This window comes from Podarcis filfolensis (assembly GCF_964270895.1).
Source record: "Podarcis filfolensis genome assembly, chromosome: 10".
Classification (NCBI taxonomy): domain Eukaryota; kingdom Metazoa; phylum Chordata; class Lepidosauria; order Squamata; family Lacertidae; genus Podarcis; species Podarcis filfolensis.
In genome coordinates, this window is record NC_139612.1 from 55196082 (window position 1) to 55212280 (window position 16199).

General features: G+C 43.8%; 2 protein-coding genes and 1 long non-coding RNA gene across 3 annotated transcripts in view; 1 reads left to right on the forward strand and 2 right to left on the reverse strand.

Annotated features, from left to right (window-relative positions):
* Positions 1-2302, forward strand: part of SLC13A4 (solute carrier family 13 member 4) — a 39687-nt gene extending 37385 nt beyond the window's left edge. The window contains exon 16 of the mRNA XM_083572356.1: positions 771-2302. Coding sequence (XP_083428482.1) covers positions 771-908 — 138 coding nt within the window. The 3' untranslated portion in view covers positions 909-2302. The remainder of the gene's footprint in view (positions 1-770) is intronic.
* The window catches only part of LOC310742845, a 164190-nt gene that overhangs the window by 136356 nt on the left and 11635 nt on the right, over positions 1-16199 (reverse strand). The window lies entirely within an intron of this gene.
* On the reverse strand, positions 6345-10257 carry STMP1 (short transmembrane mitochondrial protein 1). Its single transcript, XM_083572442.1, has 3 exons — positions 8274-10257; positions 8079-8132; positions 6345-6949 (listed from the first exon to the last, which is right to left on the reverse strand). Exons 1-3 carry the CDS (start codon positions 8340-8342, stop codon positions 6872-6874), a joined length of 201 nt encoding a protein of 66 aa, XP_083428568.1. The 5' UTR covers positions 8343-10257; the 3' UTR covers positions 6345-6871.

Sequence of the window (16199 nt, forward strand, 5' to 3'; positions counted from 1 at the left end):
GAGTTCAGATTGGATGTCAACATTTTTGTGAATTGCACAAGGAATGTGCTTGAGGAATCTTGACTGGGGACCAAGGAAGAGCCTCTTACCTCTGTACAATAGGGTAAATAATTTTACACAAGTGCCAAAGGTTTCTATGCATGCACCCCTTCCATCCTCCATTCAGATATTATCTCAGTTCTGTTACATGTGTATGTCGGAACCCACATGCCCATGACGCCAACACGCACTTCTATGAGAGCAACGAAAACACTAGCATAGAGACAGGCATGCGTTGGTTTAAATGCATGCATACCTTTTACCTTGGGTCTGAGGTTTCCTGAAATAAGGCAATACTTAGAGTCAGGTTCTCAGCCAGGTGTTGTGCAGAATGAGTTACCTGGATATGGCACAAAGGCAAAACCAAGAGGAGAATTATCCTGCCCCATTATCAGCAGCTTCATCAATGAAGTTACTAGCACAATTTACAAGCAGACTGGATCAGATGGAGAAGGGCCAAAGGAAGGTGTGGTTGTAGATGCGCTTGTGTTAAAATGTGGAAAATAACCACAGTACAAAAGAGATTTCTCACCTGCTCTAGGATGAACTGAAATCTCACCACCCCTTGCTAATGTTGAGGATTTTGTCCAGACCATTTTAGAAAAATGATTAATCTCATAATTTCATTGAAGGCATGTCTACCTGTACCCCTTGCTACCTTGAGAGGAGAAGTCCTACCTTAACTGATGACAATTAATGTGGTCTGTTTCCCTTGTTTTTTTCATTCATAGATCAAAGCTGGCTTTGGTGTCAATCTGATTGGTCTAGTGGTTGTTACAGTGGCAATAAATACTTGGGGAATTAGACTCTTTCACTTGGATAAGTTTCCAGACTGGGCAGCAGCCAGCAATGTCACTGGCCCATCATAGTCCGCATCCACAGAACTTGCTGGCTCACAGCAAGTTGGGAGCAAAATATTTGCACAGCTGTTAAGAAAGGAAAACACTTGAGTGTATATTTGTTCCATTAACCTGAACTAAGTAAGAAGTAACTCTGTTGGAGGTTTCCCTAACGATCATCATATCTCCACCATCTAGTACTGAAGGGGTTGGGAAAAGCATGCATTATTCTTGTCTTTCAGCAATACCATGGAATTGCTTTGATCCCTCACTCCCCCATCGTTTCCACAGAAAACCTATTTTTGTTCTATAGAACACTCAGCCAATTTACTTGATGGGGTATACATAAATCACAGTGCCTACAGTCCTAACATCCAAAGTGTGTTTTGAAGACTGTATCTATATGTATATATCTATAGAACATTTTTTAAAAAGAAAAAGTAAAAAGTTGTATGTGGAGTTATTTATTTGGTAACAAGGAAGAACCAATTTGATCAGCCAATTGCTCAAGGCCAGAGGGTTATCTGCACAGATGCCCTTTGGTTCAGGGAGAAGACCAGGTCCATGGTAGACCAGGGTTCAAATCCCACCTCAGCCGTGAAGCTCACTGAGTAATCTTGGGCCGGTCATTGTCTCTCGGTCTAACTTAAAAGGGTTCCTGCAATGATAAAACAAAGAGGGGAAATAACCATACAGGCCACCTGGAGCTCCTTGGAAGAAAGGCAGGGCATAAATGTTATAATAAATTAAACAAAAAACAGCCAGAGGGCATCAGGCTGCATTGTGCACTCTTGCGATGGAGTGTTACCAAACTGTTAGCATGAAGAAGGAACCCAGTGATAGAGAAAGCTGGAGAGGCAGATATCCAGCCTCTGGCTAATTATTCACCACATTCTCCAACTTTGATGCTTATCTGCCTTCTGTGGCAGATGATGTTTTTTCAAGTAAAACTTGAAAGCCTCATCAATACCACATTCACTTGCCAGAGCAAGGAGCGTCCTTCAGATGCCTGGCACTCTTGCAGATGATGCATCATTCCTGTTCTAAATATATATACATTCCTAGATCTCTGTTCTCCTTCCACTACACTACACTACACTACACTACACTACACTACACTACACTACGGGGGCAGCCTTGAGGTGGCAAACCAGACTCCCAGAGAGAACACTTGACACCTGAATCTCTCCCAAACTAAATACCAGGCCTCTACAATAGGCATATTATTTTAATAACTGATGTAACCAGAAACTCTTGGATGTGTACAGAAATAGAGCCTTTGTTAACCACAGTAACTGTACTAGGATCAATTTTTTTGCGGGGAGGGTTCCCCATTAAAGGGGGAGGGCTCCTCTGATGTTAATAAAAATGTCTATGCTGTAGAAATTGCTTGTGAATAAAATAAATTATTCAAGCTTCGGAAATTATTGTGATCTGTAGACATATTAATGGAGATGTTGAAAGCCTGAGTGAGTACTCTGCGGCAGTGCTTTTCCCCCTAGAAAAATAGGTGCCGGTATTCACCGTGAAGCTGCTACACAGTAAGTGCCAAACTTTTTAACAAAACAAAAAAGAAAGGTGGCGGTACTGCGTACCATCTTGTACCCCCTTGGGGGGAGCACTGTTCTACGGCCCTCTGTGGAGATGACATAGCAGTGCCACAAGCCTCCACATGTAGAGATGGATGGCTTGGCAAGTGACGGAGACCCAGTTCACACTTCACCTCATCATCTTGGGATCCACTTCCCCTACGGTGACTTCTTCCCACACTATTCCAGCAGCATGTAGTACTAGCACCAGAGAGACCCCAGTTTAAATGGCCACTCAGGCATGAGCACACTCAGTAGGTCAAGGGTTCCCCAACCGGGGCTGTGAGATTCATTCTGTTGGTCTATGGCACGTCCATGACCAGAAGGGAGTTGGCAGTCATGATGGGAGAAGTAGAAGTGGCCACCCACTGAGTTGTTAATTTAAGTGGACGATTGACAACAAAGAAAATTCTCTGCACATATAGACCAAGTTGCAAACAAACAACAACAAAATAGAAAACAGCTAAACTAGTAATGTCTTGAGCAATATACAGGAAAGCAACTGAATTAGAAATGCCTTGGGTAATTTATTAGGACACTTGTTTTGATTATCTCAAAGTTAAAGAGGCAATTCCAGGGCAAACCATTTCCAGATTCAAAAGTCCTGTCCCAGCTGGACACAGAATGCCACTATTGTTGCCCAAATATATATGTGCATCTGAAATAATTTTACTATTCTGCTAAAAGAGAGAACTGGATTTGAGCACCAAATTAGCTTGTGTGACAACTGTAAGTTATTGATTGTAGATAACTCCACAGCTTCGTTAAAACAGCAAGTTTTTATCTGATGTTTGGAGTGTGGCAGGAACAAGATGATCTCTCCCATTCCATTTAGTTCAAAGATGAAGGACTCTCTCCCATCAGTCCCAGTGAGACAATTAATATGGGGGCAAATTAATATGGGGGGAAAGAATGGTCATCCAACAGCATCTAGAGGGCCACAACTTCTCCTTCAGCTTCCTTGGTATCTTTTCCTCATTCAGGTGCATTGATAAAACACGCAAAGAAGTAACCTGGACATGACAGTACAGATGGAAGCATTCAGGCCTGGGATTTGCAGTGTTTTAGGAACAGAGGCTGATAGGAAGTTGCCAATACCCCGAGTTAGACTACTGGCCCATCTAGTCAGCCATGTCTACACTTCTCGGTAGTGGATGTTCTTCAGGATTTCAGAGTGAGTTCTTTCTCATCCTTACCTGGAAATGCCAAAAACTAAACCTGGGACCTTCTTCGCAGAAAGCACAGCGAGCCAGAACCTTTCCAACATTACCAGTGACTGTGGGCTATTTTACGGATTCACAAATACACTCCTGAACCTTGGTCAAAGACAGCAGAAAAAGAACCTTCATACAGCCAAGTATCCTCTTTTCCTACATTATAAGCTGTCCTGAGTATTGCTATAAAATACTATATCTATCTATCATCTATCAGTACCTCTTGCAAGCATTGCTCAAGATGCTACACTTGCTAGACCCTCACAGATGAAAAATTACAGCATGGGAAAAACTGGTGTTCGTATCGACCTACATTTATTTTATTTTTTAATTATCTTCACTGATTTTTTTTAAAGTATAACAACAAACATACATATCCTCAACCCTGCCTGCTCCCTTTCTTGCTTTGAATGCATAAGTGATTTCAGCCACAAATTCAGCACTGACATTTTACATCTCCATTGCCTCCCTTTTCATAGAAATGGGCATTGCCAATAGACTAGAAGAGAAGCATACCTCTTTCGGACTTCTAAGTAGACAAACATCCCTGGTATTACAATTTTGTTTGTTTTCTTGCAATGAGGAGCAATGTGGATCCACTCTTCAACATGACTGGTAACATTACGAGCACCTACTCTATAGAGCCCAGGTTCAGTTCTTCGCATGTCCAGGTAGCGCTGGGAATGCCCCCTGCCTGAAACCCTGGAGAGCTACTGCCAGTCAGTGTAGACAATATTAAGCTAGATGGACCAAGGGTTGGGAGAATCTCTGCCTGCAGGCATGGAAATAGATGGAAGTTTATGCTAATCCTGGTCTGTGTTTGCTACTACTTGAAGCTTCATAATTATGTCAGCACCACGGACCAGGGTGCCCTTCCCAAATAGTTCTGGCACTTCAGAAACCCATTAGCGACTTTCGAAAGCCATCGCCGCTGATGTACAAAGGACTGCAGATCTCGAAAGAGACGTAAGAAGTCCCCTCAATTCACATTAATGGGTACTGACATCAGAATGTCTCTTGGCTTTGTTTAGAACCAGCTTTGTTTGCCTGAAAGTTAATTGCTTGGCAGATCTGAATAAGCAGGAACCTTAAAAATGAGGTTGGGGTGACCCCTCTGTTTTTCCTTGTACTGTATACAGAATGGACACTCTGCATTTCTGGGAAAGGAAGCAAAAACATTCTTTGATAAAATGCCTGTGAAGGAATTCAAGTTCTTTTAGCGCAAAAAAATTCTCATTTGAAGAGGGGATTTCTTACCACGGCATAACAGCGTGCACCTGTATGTCATAGACTCAAAATATAGTAAAAAAAGAGGAAGCTCTAGGACAGGTATCCACAACCTTCGGCCCTCCAGATGTTTTGGACTACAATTCCCGTCATCCCTGACCACTGGACCTGTTAGCTAGGGATCATGGGAGTTGTAGGCCAAAATATATGGAGGGCCGAAGGTTGGGGATGCCTGCTCTAGGACATGATCCAAGAGAATAGCTGGTTTCAGTATGTAAGGTTGTATAAATATATACCTCAAGCTCCAGTCAAGGGAATAATCTCCCGGTTCATTCACTGTGAAGTAAACACATTTTATTGGTTGAAATAGCTCACCATACTTCAGTATTTACACTTCTCAGATACACACACACACACACACACACACACACACACACACACACCCCATGACCACCCAGATGTCTTCAAGAAGTCCATGAGAACATCAACAATGGTTACAGAGATGGCAAGACTCTGGTTGTACTCGGGTTTCTGTGATGGGATCTTTGGAGCCAGAGTGGAAACGATAAATCCGTGGGCCACGGAGCAATGACACTATGGGTTTGTCCTGTCTGGGGCTGATCCTGGGTGCAGCTCCCCTTCTGATGTGGAGTCCACAACCTCACCCACTGAAGAAGGAGCATCTGCCCCCAGCGTCATCACACTCACATACTTCATCCTCCCTCTAGGGAGGAATTGTCAGAGTTCAAGGACACATTCCAGCCAAGAAATGAAGTGGATATGGGAACAAAGGTGAGGCCACATTTAGCTCTCAAGCCTCAGGCTCCACACCCCCGACCTCCAATGTACCCATGCTAATGCCTCAGAAATCTGCCCAGTGGAATGCAGCCCATGAGTTTTCCATGGCGACTGCTGCAGAGAGGGATCCCATGGACCACCTTAATGCAGATACCCTCCCAATTGTATGTACAACTTTGGGAAGGGACAAGCATGGGCCGAACACCCATGGCCCTGTATTCCCAGTTCGCACAGTATTGACTGCATGTAAGTGAATGTCTGAATAGTGGACACTCGTTCATTAGGGTGAATGAGGCACTGCTCTACCCACTTCAGTCTGCACTTTGTTAAGGGTGTTCAGAGTTGTCAAGAGACTCAAATTCTCCTCACAGAGTTACAATTCTCAAAGTAGTTTGAGAGACAATTCCTCTTCACAGGGAACAACTTTGTTATTGGGCATGTTGTAAGACTTTTAAAAAAGCAACCAATGTTGAATCTAAGGAGCAACCATACAAAATGCCTGAGAGAAGAAAACGGGTGAAAGCAAGACCAGAAACTTATTTCAATACGCTCTGATTTGCTCAATAATTCGCACTTCTTTTGCATGGAAAATACACAGCATAAGAATCAACAAGGTTAAAATTAAAAAAGCCTCTCACTTCAGAGGGGGAAAAGAGAGGAGGATTTTTATCTGTGATTTAGTATGTTACAAATAGGTTGTACAAAAAAACACTGAATTAATTTTTAAAATACCATTTAAAATCTTTGGATGCTAATTCCTGACGCATTTTAATTTCTTTCATGAGTCACTTCTACAGCCAGACCATTACTGATTGTCACACTGGAATAATTAATTTCATTACTCTACTTCGAAATCAAATTAATACTGAATAGAAAATATTATTGAAAACAAACACTGAGAACAATAGTCCAATCTCTTAGTCTCTCCCTGCATGGTTTTTCTTATTACACATGGGGTAAAAAGAAAGAAAGAAAAAGAAGTCAAATATCCAGAAAGTGCTAGAAGGTCCCTTGGATGGGGTGACACTTCAGCCTGAGGGCAGCTTGGTTTTTCAAGACTACACATCTGGAGGAAATCCAGAAAAGCCACATGAAGGTTTGGCATCTGCGACCTAGTGGCAAAACTACATGATCTACATTTAATATAGAGACAGCTAGGCAAACATCATTTGTCGTTCGGAGGCTTCTTTCTAGCTTCCACGTCTCTCTTGATGTCTTCAATCTTCTTTGAAATGTTCGGAACCTATTTGAAAGCAGAACAGGATATCAGAATCTTCTACTGTTCACAGAATTCATTGTCTCTGGCATGGCGATACCATCATTAGGCCAACCAAAATGTCACAAAGCAGTGAGCAAGCTTTCCATTTATCTTCATCAGTCTGTGTGGTAAGAAAGGCTGGGTGCTTGGCCGGTGGGCAGGGGGAAGAGAATTATTGTTTGGTTCTGAAACCCTACAACAGGGCTCTCTCTTTCCGTCTGTCTTTTGTTCTGGTGCTCTATACGTAGTATGCTTAATGTTAAGGTTTAGACTTATTATAAGTTATTGTAAGTTTAAGTTAAGTCTGCTGCAACTGGATTTCTTATGGACAGTGTCAATCCTGTATGTATTGGATTTGTGACCATTATGCTCATTTGCCTTCAGCAGCAGTAAAGCTCTGTTGGATGAAATACAATTGCCTCTGGTCTATTTTTGGGGAATCCTGCAACGTGTTTAAGTTGTTACTCTGCTAACTATACGTTGGAATCTGCTCTGGATTATATGGAGTAGAATTTCAATGACACTGCCAACCTTTTGGGGCCTGTGGAAGCACTGGGATTTTGAGAAACTGCTGTGGGCACCTGTTACAAAATGGCTGCTCTGGAGGCTACATCACACAAAATGGCTGCCAACTCTAAAGGGCAGAAAAATATACTGCACAATGAAATGGTGTGGGCATGCCTTCCTTCATCAACTGTGTGAGGCGGGAAGCGCCTACATCAGGTCCTGCTTGTGGGCTTCATCTGGTTGGCCACTGTGAGAACAGGATGTTACATTACATAGACCACTGGCCTGATCCAGCAGGCCCTTCTTATCTTTTTAAGTGTGTTAGATAAGAGTCAATGCAGCTGACTCCGTTTTTGGACTCTCCATAGGGGTATGGATATAGGGTCTGTCATGATGGGCTCCTGCACTTCAAAATTTGCTGATAGACAACTGGTACTGACTTTTAAAATATATCAGATTAACAAGGAAACAGGACAGAGTGGATTTCTAAGTGAACATATGAAAATGGTATGAACCAGAACATGGAACTGCCTTACCACAAAACTGCAACCCCATAAACAATGTTAATAGAAGCTCAGCAATAGGAAACGAGCAAAATAATACTTACATCATAGTTCTGGGCCAGATACATCCCAACTACATTGCCAAGTGCAAAACCAACCTAAAGAAGAAATAAAAAGGATAGACAAGGATTATACTTTTCTCCCATCTGGTGAATGTGCTTGAGGATATAACTTCTTTTCCATTAAGCTTTTTAAAACAAAAAACAAAAAAACAACTTTTTGCCAGTTTCAAAACAAACCTGATACTCATTAAAGTGTTTGTCACATTCTCTGCTGTTGGTTTTTGCCAAGTGGTTTTTGCTGCTCATAATGCTTGCTTCGGAAGTTAAGCTACGTAGCAAATACTGTAATTAATTCCTTCAGTCATGATTTTCAGTACAAATGCAGGAATTTTGTAAAAATTTCAAACACTTCCTAGCACTTGACAAGCGCCAGGGGATTTTTTTCATGGGAGTGGTGATGTTATGTAACATGCTAAAGGCATGGGGGGGTTCCCCTCTCCTTCTCCTTACTGCCATTGCTGCTTGCAAAGGAGAAAGTGAACAATGGCCGCTGCTTCCTCTTTGCTGCAATTGCCTCTCACCAACTCATCCACTCCAGGCTGGAGCACAGGCGACCAAAGGGATGCCAATAATTAAACTGAGGAGTAGTACAGCTGGCAGGGTCTCTGTGGTGGGCCCCTTCCCAGGTCATGGACCTTGGTGGATGTCCAACCATGCCATGCCATGCCCTGACCCCTGATCCAATATGACTGCATGCCCGCTATGAAATTGTCATAGGTCTAGGATGGGGAACCACAGACTCAGAGGCCAAATGTGGCCTTCAGGACTCTCCCCAGGCTGCACATGTCTTTCACAGGGCACATCCTCCTTGAGTCTTTTTGCCTGGATGGAAATGTGCCACTAAACATCAACAAGGTCTCTTGGTTTCCTGGAAGGAAGGCGGAGAAAAGTGTCTGTACACATATCAACTTTTGTGTGGTAGAAACGCCCATAGGTTTCCTCCACTTCTCTGCCTACGTTTGCATCCGCTCCCAACCACCACTGGTATATGGTCCCCAAAAGACTACCCATGAGGAAATGTGGACCTCAGGCTGAAAAAGATTCCAAAACCCTGACTTAAGACAGACTAAAGGTTTATCCTAACCCAGCAGTGACCACTCTGATTGACAACGACCTTCTATGCAAAAGGGTTTGTGTTTTTCCCAATCCAGCATCTGAGAGTTTGGGCCTCGTAAACCTCTTCCATCTGGATGATAAAGTCCTCAAATCTTGCAATGTTAAATGGATAAATAAATGTGTCGCCAAGTGGTGAAAATATTTCAATGCCTGTGGTTGCTGGTTTAACCACAAGAGGATCTATTTTTCAGCCACAAAAGAAATGCAGATTTTATTGCCACTGGGTGTAGAAAGAGCTGTGGAATAAAAAAATATGTACAGTAAAGTTAAAATTGCCTTAAATAATTAAACTTGGAAAAGTGGGGACACTATTTCAGGAGCTGATAATTCATATATCACACTTTGTAGGAGCTAGTCAATCTAGTGCTTGCAACAGGAGAGCAAGGCCAATTTTGGATTGCGTGCGCCATGAAAAACTCAGTTTCACAACCCCCTTTGGCCCAAGGTCAGCCAGTAAGCTTCATGGCTGCATGGGGTTTCGAATTGTGGTCATCTGGGTCCTGGTCCAGCACTCTCAACCACTACACCAGATTGGCTTGAAGAAATTGTAGGTTATAAACCATACATGTTACCCTCACGCTAGGCACCTAAATGCCTCTCCAGTCATCATCTGAGAAGAGCAAGTATGCAGTGCAGTCCTCACTCACTTCTAGTTCAAGATTTTAGGGATTGGGGTTGGCAATAGCATCTTAACACGTGGGTGGAAGGAGGAGGCTAGGCTAGAGGAAGATGGGAACTTCTCTTTCTGCCCACATTCACTTGATTGCATTGTGCCACTTCCCCTCTGGAGATTCTGGCGCCACCACTTCTTAATCTGCTGCCATTAGGTCCCGGGAGAACCTGCCTTCAAATGGGGTTTCTTCCCACCTTGCTAGAGTATCATTTCTCCCAGCAAGGAATGAAGTAGTCATCCTCCAAGTCCTTGGCAGAAGTGGAAGAACAAGAAGCAGGATTTGGGTCAGAGGAGAAATAAGGGGAGGTGACAGGAAGTGTGCCTCCTCTCCCAACAATGCCTCAGGGCAGAACAGATTTTGAAAATGTCAGATTGCTAGCCTAACCCTTAAAATCTCGCACATAAAGTTGCTTGTGGATTGGAGCTCGGTGTGCCAATATCGGAATGCCAACTTTAACAAATAATAATTAAGTATGAATTGTTTCCTAATTAAAATCCGGCTACTAGGCAGCAAGCATGCAACAGAATAATAAAGAGAGCCGGCATCTTCTGTCATGGTCATAAAACACATTCTTTTGGGGGAAATACAGTGATTAAGAAGGTTCTATGGAAAATTAAAAACTGGTTGCTCACTTTTCCATACCATCAGTTATTAACTTAAGATATGACTTGTCGGGAGGATGGTACATTGCACTTATTTTCGTCAATTGGCACATTAACAGGCAACATTTTTGTTATGCATTTTCTTGTAAGGGTTACATTTTACTTGAAAAGCTAACAAAGCTTCCGCCTGCCCCGCCCCCCATGTGGGTGTTTTGATATTAATTAATTAACACATGCTACATGCAGCTAAATAGTATTTAATACTAATTTCAGCGCTACACAAAGATAAACATGGTCTAATACTCATTTCAGTGCTGAAAGTCAAACAAACAGGTTGCATGGCCATGTGCTTGATAATAGCTCCTATAAAACTGCCTTGTTTTTTTTAAAAAATGAGTTTGTATTACATCCGTTTTACTTTGTGTAATATGGTAAAGGTAAAGGGACCCCTGACCGTTAGGTCCAGTCGTAACCGACTCTGGGGTTGCGGCACTCATTTCGCTTTGTTGGCTGAGGTAGCCAGCGTACAACTTCTGGGTCATGTGGCCAGCATGACTAAGCCGCTTCTGGCGAACCAGAGCAGCACACAGAAATGCCGTTTACCTTCCCGCCGGAGCAGTACCTATTTATCTACTTGCACTTTGACGTGCTTTCGAACTGCTAGGTTGGCAGGAGCAGGGACCAAGCAATGGGAGCTCACCCCATCGCGGGGATTCAAACCGCCGACCTTCTGATTGGCAAGTCCTAGGCTCTGTGGTTTAACCCACAGCGCCACCCGCCGTAATATGGTAAAATTGTGTAATATGGTATTTTATGCAAATATGCTGCTTTTGCTACCCTTGAAGATGCTCTGTGTGTATATGTATGAATGAAGCCAGTTTGAGGACGGTGCCAGAACTTGAGTCTGATTGTCCTGCTACAGCTCTCGAAAAACACCCCTAGCGGCTTGCATGGTCTGGTGGTCACTTAGGAATCACAGTCTCAGGACAGTCCAGGACACAATGGCCAATTTCCAGACCAAAAAAGCCATCCTCTTTCATACAGCAAAACCAACACTCTTTGTTGGCTTTCAAAAGTAAAATAGGTTATTGTTTTTCAAGTTGCTGGCTTCTTTTTACAGTCACATTAAACGAAGAACATTGCCTTGTTTATGATTTGCTGGACTCCGCTGCATATGAATGTGCCGTCACAAAACACAGTGTACCCCAAAGTTATTTGCCGCATTCCTTGCTCTGAAATAGTGCAGTGCCTGAAACAGGCCAAGAGACATTTAGTCTAGCTGGAGGCTGAGACATCATTTGCATCCAACTCTTCTCAAAAAATGCTTCACATCGGCACCGTATCTCTTTTAACTAACATCCTAACAAAATTTCCATTTCATGATCCAGCTCCATCCACATATATATATATATATCCCTACTCTTAATCCAAACTGCTGCTCCTTGCCCATCCAGCATTTCAGTACATCTGTCCTAATTTATCTTGGTTCCAACACAGTCATGCTTACCATTCCACTCTTAGAAAACAGATTTATGGACCTCAGTGTCCTGCTTCGCTTGCCATGTACTTGTGGGTATCGAGGGGTGTGGTGTGGGAACGGATTGCATCTCAAAAGCCGCACCCACTCACTCCTCCTTCCCCCACCTCTTTTGCTTTCAGGCCAACGGAACATAAAATGCGTACCGGCACCATTCCATCGACTGGTGGTCGGAAAAATTGACTGCTCTGAGGCAGTTGCTGGAGCATGTCACCGGGCAAAGCTAACCACAGATCAAATATCTATATGAGAACAACATGGTCTCCGCTGGCTCTGTCTATTTTTGGCGTGGGGAAAACTTTGGCCACCCAGATGTGGCTGAACTACAACTCCCAGCAGCCAGCGAAGAGGGGAATTGTTGTTCATTGACATCCGGTTTATTTGGACACACCTATCTTCATGTTGATGGGACACGGGTGGCGCTGTGGGTTAAACCACAGAGCCTAGGACTTGCCGATCAGAAGGTCGGTGGTTCAAATCCCCTTGACGGGGTGAGCTCCTGTTGCTCGGTCCCTGCTCCTGCCAACCTAGCAGTTCAAAAGCACCTCAAAGTGCAAGTAGATAAATAGGTACCGCTCCGGCGGGAAGGTAAACAGCGTTTCCGTGCGCTGCTCTGGTTCGCCAGAAGCGGCTTAGTCATGCTGGCCACATGACCCAGAAGCTGTACGCCGGCTCCCTCGGCCAATAAAGCGAGATGAGCGCCACAACCCCAGAGTCAGTCACGGTCAGGGGTCCCTTTACCTTTACCTTATCTTCATGTTAAGAACATAAGAATAGTCAGCTAGATCAGGCCAGTGGTTAGTTTTGGCCCAGTTCTCCATTCTGTTAAGGCCATCTTGCATCCTGATTCTCTCTTCTGTGGCATTCTGTGTCAGGTGAAGCCTGATATCAGAGCATGTGGGTGGGGAAAGGGGTGGTGTTTCCATTTGGCAAGCTGTGATGCTCTGTGCAGATGGAAAGTTCATCACAGCACAACACTGAATCCCACCCTCAGAGTTTAGGGTAGTGGCAACCATGTACTCTGGCACATTTATTTCGGAGTTCATAAAAGGTCAGTTCCTGAAGCAAAATACCCTCCCCCTGTGGGGCCTACACACAGCTCATTTTCCGATATTTTAAAGTACTTTTTACTTGCTGCGGCATCTGCAAGTGGATTTAAATAGTCTTAGGAGGGAAAAAGCTGGCAGCCCGTTTGACAATCAGCAATTTGCATGCCAAGTGAGGACTGCAAAACATTGGCTGGAATGTATAGGGCTTCATACAGTTATCCTAATTTTACGCATAGTCCTTTAAAAAAGCACATAGTTACTTTGGTCTTTTGAAAAACAAAAGCCCCGTTTATGAGATTATCCCTTTATCTGCCTGCAACAGTCTTAACTAGGAAGGAGCAGAGTCCCGACACTGTATGTTACCAAAACAGGGAAGAGAAGGCAAGGCTGAATATGTCAGCTTTTCCCTCTTCCATTCTTCCGGTTCTCAGACACTAATCAGAAAGTCTTCTACAGAAGTGATTTTTATTGTGGATTTGCAACGCAAGAGAACATCAGACATCTACTCCATCAAAGAAGAATACTTAAGGATGCCCTCTCTGTTGCGAGTCTTATCTGTCGTTTTGTCAGAGGAATAAGAGACAAAGCCAGAGAAATAAGAGGCGTCCTTCGAACGATTCCGACTTTGCTTTGGATTGTGAAGCATTAAAAAAAGAAAATCAATAGCAACAACAAAAGGCCGACTCTCAACAAAGATCAGCATCTGAGCTAGGTAGCTGTATAAATAAAAGAGAAATCAAATTAAAGTCTGATTTACTGTAAAATTACACAAACACCTGCAATAATTTAATTAAAAGTCTGGACTTGGAATTAAATATGGACACAGGATGCCATTTACAACAGCCTTCCCTAGTCTGGTTGTCCTCCAGATGTTTGGGACCACAGATCTCATCAAAGCCAGCCAGCATGACCAATGCTCAGATGCAATCCAAAAAACATCTGGAGGAATCTGGTTAGAGAAAGTAGCTTTAAAGGTTGCAAGACTCTCTAAGCATGTCTCTGAGCCACAATCACCAGGAGCATCACATACAAAGCCCAACAAAAAACAGGACTTTAACATGTAGACCCTCCACACAGAGCAAATTTATTAAAATTGGACAGAGAGATGTGCTGCCTGGGGGCTGATTTGTAGGATTCTGATTTCCAAACTGTGCTGCAAGAAGATAGTAAGATCACCTCCCAGGGAAAGCCTAGGTGAACAGATGAGTTTAAAGTAGGTGCCTAAATGCCAGTAACTACCGTATTTTTCGCTCTATTGTACGCAGTTTTTCCCCTCCAAAAATTGAGGGGAAATGTGTGTGCGTCCTATGGAGTGAATGCAGGCTTGTGCCATAGCCGCGTGCAACCCCTCCGGCAGGGAGAGGTTGTGCACAGCCTGTACGCTGCTCTTTGGGGCTGGGGGGGTATTTTTTTTATTGATTTCCCCGTCTAAAAACTAGGTGCACCCTATGGTCCGGTGCACCCTATGGAGCGAAAAATACAGTAGGTACTCGTCTGATGTTCACTGGGAGCGCATTTCAAAGGGAATGTGCCACCACACCCAAAGCACAGATTGCCCAAACTTCAAAAACCTACTGCGTATCAGTTTGCCATCCTATGCGTCTTCCATGGAACTCTTGCACATTTTAGAGGATGTTGGAGGGTGCAGACCAACTGTTCATTCTACACCCCCATTTCCGGACTGTTTTAGCTGATTAAGACATATTTTATTCTACTTCCCTGTATTTTCAGGAATCCTTTTTAATGGTTATGTTGAGATTATGTTGCTTGGGCATCTGGTTGGCCACTGTGAGAACAGGAAGGTGGACTAGGTGGACCCCTGGCCTGATCCAGCAGGCTCATCTCATGGTTGCCTTGGGCCAGTCACTCACTCTCAGCCTGATCTACCTCGCAGGATTGTGGCAGGGACATAGGACGCTGCCTTAGACTGAATCAGAGCACTGGTCCATCTAGCTCAGTATGGTCTATCTATGCTGACCAGCAGTCGCTTTCAATGGTTTCAGACGGCTGTATCTCCCAACCATATGTGCAGGTGCCAAAGACTGAACGAGAGACCAGAATACAAAACATGTTCTCTTCCACTGACCTATGGCCTTTTGTGTCCCGAGTTCCCAGGAAGAAGGGTGGAATAACAATGCAATTCAATTGCCTCTTGTACTCCGGGATCTGTGTTCAAGCACACAGAATGTCTTTCAATAAGAAACCCGGTAGCTCTGTTTATGGAACCATGGGCCTAATGTTTACTGGAAATGAGACGTGTGAACCTCTGAACTTTACATGCACCTTACTAATGCCTGATCAAAATATAGCCAGAGTTCAGAAAGCAAACATCTGTGTGGCACTGTATTTCAAGAAGTATAAGAATCAGGGATGTCATAAGCTGCCCAAGGGAGTCCCAGGAATACAGCAGGAACAATCCAGTGGAAAATTAAAGCACGTATTTCCATTTCAATGGGACAGTTCATTTCAATGGGACAGTTAAGCATATGCTTGACCCCTCCCCACAGAAATGGCTTTAAAGTGCTTATGTGGCCGGCTCAAGGGTGGCTAGGATTAGTATTCTGAGCCATTATAGAAGATCTTGACAGGGAGGTGAGGAATCAGGTGACTGAAGGGAATCTCTGGCCTGCCTGGATTATAATGGCCAACCAGCAGACATCCAGACTTCTACTGACTATGGATAGCTCATTTGGTAGAGCATAAGACTCTTAATCTCAGGGTCATGGGTTTCAGCCCCACGTTGGGTAAATGATTCCTGCATCACAGGGGGTTGGTCTAGATGACCCTCATGGTCCCTTCCAACTCTACAAGTCTGTGATTCCGGTTCTCAATGTTTCACTTGAAAATGCTGGAAAGTTGTTCAGCTCTTGGTGCAGATGCCCTGGCCAGAAACTATTCCATCTCCAGCATCCCACCTTTCCTTTTTAACATGGCACTGAAGCAAGCAGTAGCTGTTTTGCAATAGGGTAGCAACTATGAATCACGGAAAACAGCAAGAGAGAACACCAATGTGCATAAGATTTGCATTTGCTAATATATATGTAATACAGTGGACACTCGGGTTGCGAACGTGATCCATGCGGGAGGCGCGTTTGCAACCTGCAGCATTCGCAACCCGCAGCGCT

Bases quoted from the DNA above. Each gene is read 5' to 3' on its own strand.
- STMP1 (XM_083572442.1), bottom strand. From the start codon at position 8,342: ATGAGCAGCAAAAACCACTTGGCAAAAACCAACAGCAGAGAATGTGAC. The intron at 8,133-8,273 runs GTTTGTTTTGAA...TTTCTTCTTTAG, and splicing joins AACACTTTAATGAGTATCAG to GTTGGTTTTGCACTTGGCAA. The intron at 6,950-8,078 runs GTAAGTATTATT...GCTTTCAAATAG, and splicing joins ATCTGGCCCAGAACTATGAT to GTTCCGAACATTTCAAAGAA.